Source organism: Loxodonta africana, chromosome 13, assembly GCF_030014295.1.
Source record: "Loxodonta africana isolate mLoxAfr1 chromosome 13, mLoxAfr1.hap2, whole genome shotgun sequence".
Classification (NCBI taxonomy): domain Eukaryota; kingdom Metazoa; phylum Chordata; class Mammalia; order Proboscidea; family Elephantidae; genus Loxodonta; species Loxodonta africana.
The window spans coordinates 33,547,858-33,562,511 of record NC_087354.1 but is presented as its reverse complement, the minus strand read 5'-3'; the positions used below and the strand labels follow the sequence as shown (position 1 = coordinate 33,562,511).

The following is a 14,654-nucleotide window of genomic DNA, read 5'->3' as shown; positions in this document are numbered from 1 at the left end:
ATTGCCCCACAGAGTTTCCAAGGAGCACCTGGTGGATTCGAACTGCTGACCTTTTGGTTAGCAGCTGTAGCACTTAACCACTACATCACCAGTGTTTCTAAGCCTACAGCACCTGGTATTCCTAGGCAGTCTCCCATCCAAGTAGTAAACAGGCTCAACCCTGCTTAGCTTCTGAAATCAGATGAAATCGGGTGCATTCAGGATGGTATGGCCGTAGACGGATGGAAAACACAGAAATAAAATTGACTGCATAAGTGCAAAAAGACAAAGGAGAAGCTCAATATCATTGGTCATAACAAGGCCAGAAGCCAACGGCAGAATAAACCATCAATTGCTCATATGCGAGTTCAAGTTGAAGCTGAAGAAAATTAAAACAAGTCCACAAAAGCCAAAGTATGACCTTGAGTATATCTAACCTAAATTATAGAACAAGAGGCAGTCATTAGAACAGAACAAGGGGATGCTGCGTAGTTTAAAATCAAGAAAGGTGTGCATCAGGGTTATATCCTTTCACCATACTTACTCAATCTGTATGCTGAGCAAATAATCTGAAAAACTGGACTATATGAAGAAACAACACAGCATCAGGATTGGAGGAAGACTCACTAACAACCCACACTATGCAGATGACACAACCTAGCTTGCTGAATGTGAAGAGGACTTGAAGCACTTACTGATGAAGATCGAAGACTACAGCCTTCAGTACAGATTACACCTCAACATAAAGAAAACAAAAATCCTTACAACCAGACCAATAAGCAACATCGTGATAAAGGAAGAAAATATTGAAGTTGTCAAAGATTTCATTTTACTTGGATCCACAATCAACGCCCATGGAAGCAGCAGTCAAGAAATCAAATGATGTATTGCACTGGGAAAATCTGCTGCAAAAGATCTCTTTCAAATATTAAAAAGCAAAGATACCACTTTGAGTTCTAAGGTGCACCTGACTCAAGCCATGGTATTTTCAGTCGCCTCATATGCATGTGAAAGCTGGACAACAATCAAGAAAGACTGAAGAAGAATTGATGCCTTTGAATTATGGTGTTGGCAAAGAATATTGAATATACTACGGACTGCCAGAAGAATGAAGTAATCTGTCTTGGAAGAAGTATAGCCAGAATACCCCTTAGAAGCAAGGATTGGGAGACTTCATCTCATGTACTTTGGACATACTATCAGGAGGGACCAGTCCCTGGAGAAGGACATCATGCTTGGTAGAGTAAAGGGTCAGCCCAAAAGAGGAAGACCCTCATCAAGATGGATTGACACACTGGCTGCAACAATGGACTCAAACATAGCAAGGATGGTTAGGATGGCGCAGGACCAGGCAGTGTTTCGTTCTGTTGTACATAAGGCTATGCATAGGAATCAACTCAATGGCACCTAACAATAACAACAATGTAACACTGAATCCAAGCAAGATACAGAACATTCTTATCACCCCCAAAAGTTTCTTCCTGCTTCTTCCTCAGCAATTCCCTCCCTTTCCAGGCAACCACTTCCTCATTTCTATCAGTACACATTAGTTTTGTCTGTTCTTGACCTTCACATGATATGTACTCTTTTGTGTTTGACTTCTTTTGCTTAACATATTTTTTTTGAGATTCATCCATATTGTTGTGCTTATCAGTGGTTCATTTTCTTTTATTTCTGAATAAGATTCCATTGTGTGAATATACCACATTCTATCAAAGGCAATTATGAGTAAGGCCACTGTGAACATTCTTTTCCAAATCTTTTTGTAGACATGTTCTCATTTTTCTGGGTCAAAGGGTAGGTGCAGGTTTAACTCAATTAGAAAATGTCAAATATTTTCCATAGTGGTTGTACCATTTTACACACTCACCAGCAATGGATGAGAGTTTCAGTTGCTTTACGTTCTTGCCTAAATTTGGTATTGTTGGTCTTTTGTTTTCAGCTATTCTAATAAAAACAAAAGTTGCCATCAAGGTGAATCCAACTCATGATGACCTCCATGTGCGTCAGAGTAGATCTTTGTTCCACAAGGGTTTTCAATGGCTGGTTTTTTGGAATTAGATTCACCAGGCCTTTCTTCCAAGGTGCCTCTGGATGGACATAACCACAAACCTTCTAGTTAGCAGCAGAGTGCATTAATCGTTTGCACCACACAGGGGCTACTCAACTATTCTGGTGGATATGACATAGCATCTCTTTGTGGTTTTAATCTCCATTTCCCTGACGCCTAAATATGTTGAGCATCTTTTTATTAGCCTATTAGCAAATTGTATATCTTATTTTCTGAAATGTGCGTTGGCATTTTTTGCCCATCTTCGGGAGGGTGGGGTGTGAAGTGACAGGAGTTTGAGTTATTTGTCTTTTTATTGTTAACTTGTAGTTGTTCTTTATATATTCTGAATATAAGTTCTTTGTACTGCCAATAATTTCCCAGTCTGTGGCTTGTTTTTTCATATTCTTACTGATATCTTTTGATGAGAATTCTTTTTTTAAAATTGTGCTTTAAGTGAAAGTTTACAATTCAAGTCAGTTTCTCATACAAAAAACTTATACACACATTGTTATGTGACCTAGATGCTCTCCCTACAATGTGGCAGCACACTCCTTCTCTCCATCCTGTATTTCCCGTGTCCATTCAACCAGCTCCTGTCCCCCTCTGCCTTATCATCTCGCCTCCAGACAGGAGCTGCCCACATAGTCTCATGTGTCTACTTGAGCTAAGAAGCACACTCCTCACCAGTATTATTTCATGTCTTACAGTCCAGTCTAATCTTTGTCTGAAAAGTTAGCTTTGGGAATGGGTCCAGTTTTGGGCTAACAGAGAGTCTGCGGACCACGACCTCTGGGGTCCCTCCAGTGTGAGTCACACCATTTAGTCTGGTCTTTTTACTAGAATTTGAGGTCTTCATTCCACTTTTCTCCTGCTCCAACAGGGACTCTCTGTTGTGTTCCCTGTCAGGGCAGTCATTGGTGGCAGCTGGGCACCATCTAGTTCTTCCAGTCTCATGCTGATAGAGTCTCTGGCTTATGTGGACCTTTCTGCCTCTTGGGCTCATATTCTCCTGTGTCTTTGGTGTTCTTCATTCTCCTTTGTGATAAGCAGAAATTTTTAATTCTGATGAAGTTCAATTTGACAACTTTTTCTTCGTCAAATTGGTGATTTTTGACAGAAATGCACTTAAAAAGAAAACCATATCATTTATTCACTCCCATAAGACTCCCCAGTGGCTTCCCAATTCTTTAGGAAGAAACTCTAGAGTCTTCACCTTGACCCACAGAGCTCTGTATGATTTGGCCTCCATAACTCTGCAACCTCAACTCATCCTCCTTTCCTTCTCCCTCACTATCCCAGTCTCATGAATCTTCTTTGTGTTCCTTGACCACACTAAGTTTGTTCCCACTTTACAATCTTTGCACTTGGCTATTCCCTCTACCTGTAATCTCCGGGTGGTGTAAGCAGTTAATGTGCTTGGCTGCTAACTGAAAGGTTGGAGATTTGAATCAACCCAGAGGTGCCTCAGAAGAAAGGTCTGGTGATCTACCTTCCAAAACTCTGCCATTTAAACCCTATAGAGCACATGGGTTTAGAGCACAGTTCTACCCTGACACACACAGGGTCATCATGAGTCAGAACCCATGGCAACTGGTTTACTCCCTTTGCCAGAAATGCTCCTTCATCACCTTTCTGCACCGATGGTTCCATCGTATCGTTTAGGTCTGAGCTTAGACATCACATCCTCAGAAGGCCCTTCCTGACCACATTTACCCCCTATCTTATCACCTTATTTTGTTTTCTTCGTAGCACTTACCATAGAGAAATATCTTACATATTTACCTGTTTATTGTTCATTTATTTTATTAGAATCCCAGTTCCAGCTAGGACAGGCCATGTTATATATTAAGCGGTCAATAAATATTTGTTAAATCAGTAAATGAGTCTTTTGAAATACTTAGGTAAGGAGCCATGTAGTGTGTATGTGTGTGTGTAGTGTGTATGTGTGTGTGCTGTGTATGTGTGTGTGTAGTGTGTGTGTGTGAGAGAGAGAGGTGGTAGAAGAATCTAAGTAGTCCCAATAAACCAAATCTATAAACATGCCAAAGGCCTCACCTGCACCAGCAGCTTCAGCTTCATGAATATCCTTTTTTTTTTTTTAATTGATTGATTTGAGGTAGTTCTTCTGATCTTCGTGTTCCATGCCACAGGGGACTTCTCTCTGCCTTTGTATATCCTGCTTTCTCTGCCTGTGATGTCCTTCTTTCTCTTCCCAGAATGAACATCATGACCTAAGTGAAAACTTATCTGACTTCCCCAGAGAGAGGTGGGGCCCCTCCTCAGTGCTACCATTGTACTTTGGCCATCCTTCTATTATGGCACTTGTCACGCCACATCAAAATATCTGTTTACATGACTGTCTCCCTCTTTGGACTGTGAGCTTCTCAAGGTCTAGGTCATCTCTGTATCACCAGCTTTGAAGAGAATAGGTACTGGACAAATATTTGTTACATACTGAATGAATAAGTAATAGTGGATATAACCATGGTAGTATTATGTCTGAAAGAGGAGAAGAATTATACTATGTAAGTTCCCTTAGATCATAAGTAACATGTGCTGGATTTTTGACTCAATCCTTCTATACTTTCCCATGTGTCTCAAGAGCTGAAAGCCTAGGAACTACTTTTCCTAGAATCCCTACCTGCAGAGTTCTGGAATATATTCTGCCAATGAGAGGATTAATGCCAATGAGAATATCGGCTCAGGATTTAAAAGGTGGAAATAATGCAGAATATTGTTCCTGTACAGTAGAGAGAGGAGTCCCTCAGTGATACGAACAGTTAAGGTCTTGACTACTAGCTGTAAGGTTGGTGGTTCAAACCTACCCAGTGGCTTCTCAGAAGACAGGCCTGTTGATCTGCTTCTGAAAGGTCACAGCTTTGAAAACTCTATGGAGCAGTTCTCCTTTGCACACATGGGGTCCCCATGAGTCATAACCAACTTGACAGCAACTAAAAACAACACGGTAGATAGAATCTAGTACAAGGTTTAACGGTAGCTTCTGTGTGTGTGTGTCCTTCTGTGACTTACTCATTTGGAGCTACAGGGAACTGATATCATCAGCAATGGTTTCTAATGATTCTAGCATTTCTGATTTTCTAAACACTACCTACTCTAAGTCGGAATCGACTCGATGGCAGCAGGTTTGGTTTTTTTTTTTGGTTACCTTGCTCCTTTTAAAGCATTTTACAAACTAGGAATACTTAGGTTAGGTTCTCCTAACCAATCAGGGAGTACCGACGTTATACTGATAATAAAAGGCAATAATAATGAAAACTGAAAAAAGAAAAAGAGGTATGTTCAGAACTGACTTATGACAAAGTCATTGGAACAGAACCCCATCGTAAGTCGGGGACTACCTGTACAACAATGTGGTATGTGTGGACAAATTTTGTGAAAAGAGAAAGATGAATTAATCCCAGAATTCTAAGCAAACCATCCTTCTGTAATATTTACCAACTTGGCAACAGCTTTGAAATTGGAAAACCAGTATCTGCATTATCACAAATAACGATGCGTATCTGGGATACGAGGCTTTCTCAGGAGTGAATTTTTCTCAAAAATGTTTCAATATGGAAGGAACAAGTTGAACCACAGAACACTGAGGGGTATAAGAAAAGCTGGCCCAATGCCTAGGAATAATTTTACTTATTGGAAAGTGTTAAAACATGGAGGGTCTTTTAGTTAAATCTTTTTCCTTACACATTCCTCACAAACGGCCAATCCCTAAAAAAGTCTAAATCCCAGACCTTGAGGTGAGGCTTCTCCTGGTGTGTCACTGATGTTGGGTCCGGTGTTGGATGCCAAGAGCACGTGCTTTTTATATCCCTTGGGAAAGACAATTTTACTGTCTGGCCATCTTTGTTCTGAGAAAAAAGAATAATAACACTTGCTTACCAATTAAAAATTATCTAATTCTTGCTCAAGCTTGGGTACTCTCAAAGGCAACTATTAGGAAATTATGCCTTTCCAATAAAATGTTCTATCCCTGAACGCTCAGGCTCACACAGGTCTGGGAGGTCTGTGTGGGTGTGGAAGTGAGGAGTGTCATAGGAGTTTAGTTAGTTAGTAACTGTGCTGACATGTGGCGTCTCTGTATGTTTCCAGGGTTTAGAGCCTGGCTAATACGGTGGGAAAAAATATAGTCATCAGAATCCCAAGGAGGGGATGGAGGAAGCAGATTGGTCTGACAGAGCTCTTCCCTTCAACAGGAGGAGTGATATTTCATAGGGGTCTCACTCACATGGTGAGGATCACAGGCATTTAGGGAAGTTGTGAAATTTGATCATATAAGCCACAAGACGGTAGAGAGATGCTGTGTATTGCATGATGTAAGACATTCTTGATTCCTCAGTGAAATTACCAAGTCCGTGAGATGGTTGGCTGGAGGGGATTTCTCAAAGAAGGAATGCACAGGACAAAACTAAGAAAGCCACGAAGATTCAGGAGTGGAGACGGAGAGAAGCCAGAAATAAGGCTGCGAATTCTCAGGGAGTGTGGGGAGGTATTCAAGAGTCAGACACAGACTGGCTTAGCCAACCTGTTCAAACTCTTCTGTCCTGAGATCTTACAAGGTGACAGAAGCAAATTGCAAAGAGTCACTGTGCCTTTCGGATCACTACTGAGAGCCCATGTCAGGTCGTATGAAGAACACTCAGAGAGGAGACCACATATTTGGGCTCTAGTCCAAGGAGCCCTGGTGGAGCAATGGCTACTAACTGAAGAGTTGGAGGTTCAAACCCATGTAGCCGCTCCATGGGAAAAGGACCTGGTGATCTGCTCTCATAAAGATTATAGCCTAGAAAACCCTATGGGGGTTCTACTCTATCACATGGGGTCACTATGAGTCAACAATCAACTTGACGGCACCCAACAACAACTACAGGTCCAAGCTCCCTATGAGCTTTGCATTTCCTTATTTATACAATGGGATTAAAAATTACTGCCCATAAACTGTGCTATTGTAAAGATCAAAAGAGTTAATGAACATCAAAGCATTCTGTGCAGGACAACTATTTCAGCTCCCTGCCTTGGTACCTCCCACGTCTTTATGTCTCTGGGCTCCTCCAGCTGCCAAGAAGGAAAGCATGGAGAAAGCTCTCTCACATCCTCTCCTTTTGGTTCAGCAGTGTATTCTATAATCTCATGCTAGCTCTGCCAATGACTTGATTTTATTCATTCATGAAATGCTTCTTTAACATACCTGTCAGGTACTGAGGACACAGAGGGAAATAATAAATCCTCCCTGATCTCCATCTAACTGACTTCTGTGATTAACTCTCCATTGGTTCCAACCTCTGGTAGGAAAAAGGACTGTTACTTATTGAGTCCTAAAACCCCAGCAACTTAAAGTCTATTTTGGTGATCAGAGCTTGATGAGTTCTAGGTGTCATCCCTAGCGGATAAACCAGCTGATTAACCTGTGCTATTTTAGGGGGCACATACTAATGACCTTTTCCAAATTACAATAATGACCTAAATGCAATGTGTTTTTAGAATCAATAGATATTTATTGAGCACCTGCTGTATGCCTTGCACTGTATTAATCCCCAGACCTGCAAAAGAAACATGAGACACAGTTCCTACCTTTGAGGGAGCCACAATTTAACTGAGGAGACAGACATAAATGAAGAAACAATTGGGGATCAGTGTGTGTCAGGACTTAGTCAGGTACCAAATGATGAGCCCAGAGGAAGGAGAGGTCAGACAGAATCAGAGAGGGATTCACAAAGTGCATGGGAGTTGAGTTAGTTCTATAGAATGGGAGGGATGGGGACAATGGTGAGAAAGGCAGGGAAGAACACTTTTTCCTGGGAAAGCAGTATACCTGGAAGCCTCAAAGAGGGAAGGAGTATGGTTTGTGTGTGAGTGTATGTGTGTGTGTGAGACAGAGAGATTGTGGGTGTGTGTGTGTGCGCAGAGAGATTTTGTGTGTGTGTGTGTTGTGTGTGTTAGACCACAGGGCAGGAAACCATCTTCACTGGAACACAGTTCTGTGCTAGCTCAGAATGGGGGTCAGGAGTTAAGCAAATGTAGAGGCAGAAAATAAAGGATCTTGGAATCTGGGCAGAAAAGTTTATATGCCAGTGTAGGTTCTTTACAGAAGAGTGGCATCAAGAAAGTGACAAGCTTCTAAGAGCACAACTATTTTCAGACAGAGTACTGATATTTAGTGCTCATTTGCAAGTGTGCAGCAGTAGCAATATCTAAAACCAGTCAACACCCATCATCTTTATTCCTTGATTCCAGAATAAAAACAAACAAAAAACTGTGCCCTACTTTGTACATATTATAGGACGCTTGAAGAACAAGAAGAATTTGACACTTACCCAGCAAGTGAAGTACAGATGTTGCCATGGCCTTTCCAAGAGCATTGGTGGCTGTGCACACATAGGTTCCTTCATTTTCAAGGGAAATGTTCTGCAACAACAGGGATCCATTGAAAAGCAAGGAAATATTGTCACTCAGAGATCCTCCTCTCTTCAACCAAGTTACATTGGGCTCAGGGACACCTTGAGAGCAAAAACAAATATGACAAAGGCAATTCCTTTAAGAATAAGGCCACAGAACCAAGTGACAAATAACTATTTAGCGTTTTGACCACAAGTCAGCAAACGTACTTAACCACAGATAATCGGAACAAATGGTTACTTCTATCTCTACAACTCCTCTGTGGCAGATGGGAGATCCTGTTAATGCAAAGGACTTTGAGCTCCTGAGCACCTGACTGGTTTAGATTTCTAAGTTAAGGAATAGGTGCCAAAGAGAGTAGGATCGTTCTACCCTGGGATTGGGAAAGAAATTTGAAGTTTGGCGGGAGAATGGTTGGAAAAGCTGGTGAGGCTAGGTACTGAGTGTGGACAGAGAAAGAGAAATTCCCAGCGGCAGGTTGTCACAAAGAAGCCTTGGAAAACAAAAAAACGTAATATGGAACTTTAAGTTGTTCACTGTGCATATGCAATGAAATATTCTTTCTTTGGGAAGAATATGACATCTCCAGGGAAATATATTTTGCTCATTAATGCTTTTGTAAGAGAAAATAATTACAGGGAACAAAAAGAAGTATTGAGGTTCAAGTCTGGGCCATCGTGGTGAGGCACAGGGGTGGTAAGCAATACTGCAGGAGGCTGGACACAGAAGGGAGTGTGAGGAACCCCATTTCATCCCCCAAATCTTGAGAGGTCTTAGCGGTTCACTGGGCTGTGAATTAGAAAATCAGAGGTATCGCATTTGGTTCTTAAGGGTGGCGCGGTCTCAGATGATGGCTGCGGTAGTGCTATGTAACTAGTTCTGAGGACACTCTCTCCTCCTGTGAAGCTTTGGCTAGAGAGAATGCGGAGGACATGGCATGGCTTTCTGACAAAAACGGGTGTCATCACTATTATCACGACATGTGCAATGCACCTTAACCAGAAGCAGTGGCCGTCGAGTTGACTCTGACTCATGGTGACCCCATGTATGTCAGAGCAGAACTATGCTCCGTATGCTTCATAAAATTTTCAATGGTTGATTTTTCAGAAGTACATCACCAGGCCTTTCTTACAAGGTACCTCGGGGTGGACTTGAACTTCCAATCTTTCAGTTAGCAGCTGAGCACATAAACCATTTGCACCACCCCAAGATCCCACAATGCACTTTACAGTAGGAAAAATTCATGCTCCGTATACACTGTGACATTTTGATTCTCACACTCATGCAATTTGGTAACTTTGTTCCTAGGCATCTTATACTTAAGGAGCCCTGGTGGTGCAGTGGTTAAAGCGCTCAGCTGCTAAAGGAAATGTCAATGGTTTGAACCCCCCAGATGCTCTGCAGGAGAAAGATGTGGCAGTTTGTTTCTGTAAAGATCACAGCCTTGGAAATCTTATGGGGCAGTTCTACTACCCTATAGGGTCACTATGAGTTGGACTTTGACTCAACAGCAACGCGTTTGGTTTGGGGTATCTTACACTTTTTATTATTACAGGAAGCATGATCTTTAAAAATATACTTTGTGGTTGTTTACTGCTGGCACTTAGGAAAGCTATAATAAATACTTTCCTATTTATCTTGTATCCAGTCGTCTTACTGAACTTTATTATTTTGAACAGTTTTTTTCAATTGATTTTCTTGTTTTTTATTTTACAGTAAACAATCTGCACACAATGACAATTTTCTCTCTTTCTTTTCAATATTTATACCTCTGATTTCTTTTTCTTGTTTATTGTATTAACTAGGGTCCCTAGAACAATGTTGAATAATAACAGTGATGAGGGTATATTTCCATCCTTAATGGAAATGTTATTTCATCCTTAAGTATAATATTTTAGAAATCATTTTGAGCTTTGCAATATTTTCAGCTATTAAAAAAATCTTAGGCTAAATTCTGCATTTAGATTGTTTCGATGTTTCGTTATTATTCCTTTTATATTGCAAGATATCCATGACTGAGGTCCAAATTACCATTCATTTCTTTGTTGACAGTGGAATATTTTTCCCACAAAGATAGATCAGTGGGTAGGGCAAATCATGAATCCTTGAATGTCTAAAAACTTTTTCTCTTCTCCTTAGCAAGAAACAACAGATTAGGGGTTCACAGAACAGGAATGTTATAACTTCTTTTCATTTGCAACACCTTGTTCATGCTGCCTGTGCGGAATTGAATGCTTTGAAGAAGTCTGAGACAAGCCTCTATTTTTATTTTAAGTAATCAACAGTTGTTGTTGATTTACTTTTTCCCTTTCTGGATTCCTTTACAAGCCTTGCTGTGAGCTGAAACTTTCAAAAATTTTGCTGGTGGATCATCAGGAAATAGTATTATTTTCCCATTAATTTTGCCTGGAAAACTTTGGGGCTTTCAACCTGCAAACTATGTCTTTTTTTTTTTTTTTCCACTCAGTAATGCTTCTATTTTTTTCTTTTTAATCTTTAAGTCTGTGTCTGCTCCCTCTGCCCTGCTCTCTTGTCCAGGAAGACCAGTTGGCTGATTGTTAGTCTTCCCGCCCATCTCCCGCCATTGGTTTTGGTTCTCTGTCATTTTCCTCCGCATTTTGGAAGAAATTCTCCAGCTTGTCCTCATGTCACTCATTTCATTTTACTTACCGAATACTTTGTTTTCTGCTTGTAATGATTTTATTTCTGTGGTTGAATATTCTTATTTTTTCTAGCTCTGGGGAAAGAACTGCTGAACTGCTTCCATGAAGATTATAGTCAAGAAAACCCTCTACTCTGTCACATGGGGTTGCTATGAGTCGAAATCTACTCAATGGCACCTAACAACACCACTGTTATTTCTGCCTCTCTCTCGTCCAGTTCTCTCTCTCTTTCTTTTCATCTCATCTTTCTAGATTTTATTGGTGACACAATGTAGATACTATCAAAAAAGAAGTTTTTTTTTTTAATACAGTGGCTGTTTTTCATGTACCTCTTGAGTGCTAGTTCAGTGTTGTTGTTGTTTTTTTGCTGCAAAACCTCAGAGTTCTGACTCAGACCTCTGATAAGGAGAAATTCCTCCTGGCCTACGGCAGGTCTAGGCCAACATTCTCACTTCCAGGGGTGTTGATACTTGGTATCTTTTTCACATACTTTATTATTATTTTTCAGATGGTAACATTAGAAAGTGGAGCCCTGGTAGAGCAGTGGTTAAGAGCTCAGTTGAAAGGGCAAATCAGGCATCTTTATTTTCAACCTAAAGACCACAGGAGTGAATTTGTGGTTTCCTGAAGGCCTCTGACCATATTGCTCAGAAATGGAAAGAGTGAAGGCAAGGGGCTGTGTTAAATTATCCCCTGAGATCCCTTTCAGCTCTGAGATATGTGTGAGATACATCCTTTCATCCACTTATCCAACCTTTTATACATTTATTCAACCCAGATATATTATGTGCCTTCTAGGACCAACACTCTTTTCTAGCATTATTACTGCATTTATCTTGGGAATCCCCAGTAGACTGGGAGCCTATAGTACCTGGCAAGGAGCAGACACTAGATGAATACTTCTGAAGGCATGAATGAACTAGGAAATGAATCTACTAGAAGAAAATCATACTATATCCCAAAGATAAATCAGTGTGACTTTTTGGCTATTCTAGCCAAGGTTCTCTTCCAAATAGCAAAGATAATAAAATGCTGACAGTATGGTAAAAAAAAGAAAAGAAAAACTCATAAATTCAGACACTATTACTTCTTGAAAAGAATATAGATTCTTTTACTTTATATTCTTAATCTATGTTTATTTAGCAAAACGCTGCAGTAGTTCAAAATAAAATATCCTCCTTAAATATTTTGAGGAGAAAGTGCAAATAGTTTCAGAAGTCCCTTTAATTACTACACTAGCCTCTACAGCATATAAACAACTGAAAGAGAATTTAAATTGTTATTTATTACTTAAGGGAGATTTCCTTAAGATCTCTACTAAACTTCACCTAAAGACTGAATGTTTTTGAAAGTAAATTATTAGGTTGAAAACTTTACAATTCAGGGATCTTTATTAATTGAGAATTACACTTTCACAATTAGTTGCTTTTATAGTCTCACTGCAAGTGAGAGACCCTAAAGCATTTCAGGTGTGTTAGCTTATGCGTTAGTTCTCCAAGGTAAAGAACACGTAAACAATAGTGTTGTCATTTCTAAACTGAAATGGCATTTACTAAAGGCCTTCAGTCAGATTAAACAAGCCAGGCGATATCTCAGGGAATAGACCTTTAGGCAGAGGAAACCCCATCCGGCTCAGCTCTGAAGCATGGCCCTGGGGACCATGAACCTGGTGTGAGCTCAGAGATGGAAATCAGGGGGTCCGTGACCTTTCCACTAACTCTGATGTGTAGCATTTCCATCAATGATGCTGTAATCAAGAAACCAAGGTGGTATCATCAGTAACTTGACTGTCACCAGTAGAAACCACAGATATTTTCATAAAAAAAAAAAAAAAAACCAACATAGCAGGTAACAATTTTTACAGATATCTCAAAGTATCCTTCATGCCATATCTACTTCAAAATTATGGTAATTATTGGACCCAAAGCTAGAGGTTACTGTTCAATGTACTAGTAAAGAAGTACATATATCACTAGATGGCACATTTGGTTTGTTAATTATATATCCTTATTTTGATTACAAGTGGTTTCCTGTGTAATAGGATGCATTTTAGCTTCGCATTTAAAAACATTCTCGTAAGGTGTCCAAGACACATTCCCCCTACTTTGGAGGAACATAAAAGAGCATTGTGGCTACAGGGATGTGAGTTATTAGTATACAGATGACACGTGGAATCTTCAGAATGGATGAGCTCAATGATGAGAATGGATCACTCAGAGTGGATGAGTATAAGTAGAGAAGAGAAAATATCTGGGGACTGAGCCCAGGGGTACTTCAACTTAGAGATCAGGAACAAGAGGCACGACCAGCAAAGGAGGCTGAAAAGAAGGTGATATTGTAGGACGAGAACCGAGAGACTTGTTTCTCAGAAGCCAAGAAGAAAGTATTTCAAGGAGAGAAGAAATAATTGTCAAACGTTATCATTGTCTAATGACCAAGTAAAGTCTGAGAATTGACCATTGAATGTGGCAATGCACAGACTTAGATGGTGGACCTGTTGGTAACCTTAATGTCAGTTTTGAAGGTGGAGTGATGTGGTCACAGCTTGGCTGCAGTGTATTCAAGAGAGAATTAAGGAAGAAGAAATTGGAGGCAGGAGTATGGACTAAGAAACTGGAGATTTTAAAGGTGTTTTGCTATAAATGGAAATTGAGGAATGAGGCAGTGGCTGGGGAGGGATGTGGAGTCAAGGGCAGGATATTTAAAGATGGTTTCACTCAACCGGTTTATTGCAAAGTCTCCCTAACTCACTTCTCTGTTTCCACCCTATCCCTCCTTCTTTCACTCTTCGATTTTCTACAATCTATTTTTATTTCTATTTTCAAAATGAGGACCCCTAGTGGGGTTAGTTTGAACCCACCCAGCAGCTCTGCAGAAGAAAAGACCCAGTGACCTCTCCCCATAAAGATTCAGCTTAGAAACCCTATGGGGCAGTTCTACTCTGTCACATGGAGTCATTAGGAGTCAGAATTGAGTTGATGGCACCTAAGAACAACAATATTGTCAAAATAGTAGCTAGAGTGTTTCTTCTGTACTGTAAGTCAGATTATGTCATTCCTCCACTCAATCCTCCACAAGCTTCCTTCTCACTCCAAATGACCCTTTGAAGACTCAATTATTTTCTGCTTTGTGGAGGCCACGTGTTTTCATTAGTGGAAGCACGCTGAATCACTGAGTGTTGCTGAATTTTTGGTTGGTAATATGGGTTTTGTTTTTTGACCCCTCCAAAAAAAAAAAAAATTTTTTTTTTTAACAATCCTATCTTCCAAGTCCCAAGGGACATATGTTGTCTCATTAATTCTATCCTGGACACCCCCTAGTGTCCAGAGAAACATAAGGTCTCCCAAGGGAAAATTTTCAAAATTTCTCTTTCTAATGCCCAAAATGCACACGCCTCATACAACTCCCTGTTTTTGTAGCACTCTCTTGTTTTTTTGCTTTTGAAAAATCATAAAGGCTCCTGCCTTGCAGGAGCATGCACTGTCAGGGAAAGCAGCTTCCCAATGAACCCGAGAGGCAGAAAAAGTAGGTGGGCAACTGTATATCCC

The 14,654-nt window shown here is 40.4% G+C and overlaps 1 protein-coding gene and 1 pseudogene across 4 annotated transcripts in view; both read right to left on the bottom strand.

Moving 5' to 3' along the window:
• Positions 1 to 14,654, bottom strand: part of ADAMTSL3 (ADAMTS like 3) — a 416,580-nt gene that overhangs the window by 20,505 nt on the left and 381,421 nt on the right. For 3 of the 4 annotated variants that reach the window (XM_064267196.1, XM_010593790.3, XM_064267195.1), the window contains exons 24-25: positions 8,362 to 8,544; positions 5,782 to 5,898 (exon numbers count right to left, since the gene is read on the bottom strand). In XM_064267196.1, the coding sequence (XP_064123266.1) occupies positions 5,782 to 5,898; positions 8,362 to 8,544 (300 nt within the window). The remainder of the gene's footprint in view (positions 1 to 5,781; positions 5,899 to 8,361; positions 8,545 to 14,654) is intronic. The other variant, XM_064267194.1, reaches the window with a different exon arrangement.
• Positions 101 to 219, bottom strand: LOC111751637 (5S ribosomal RNA; annotated as a pseudogene).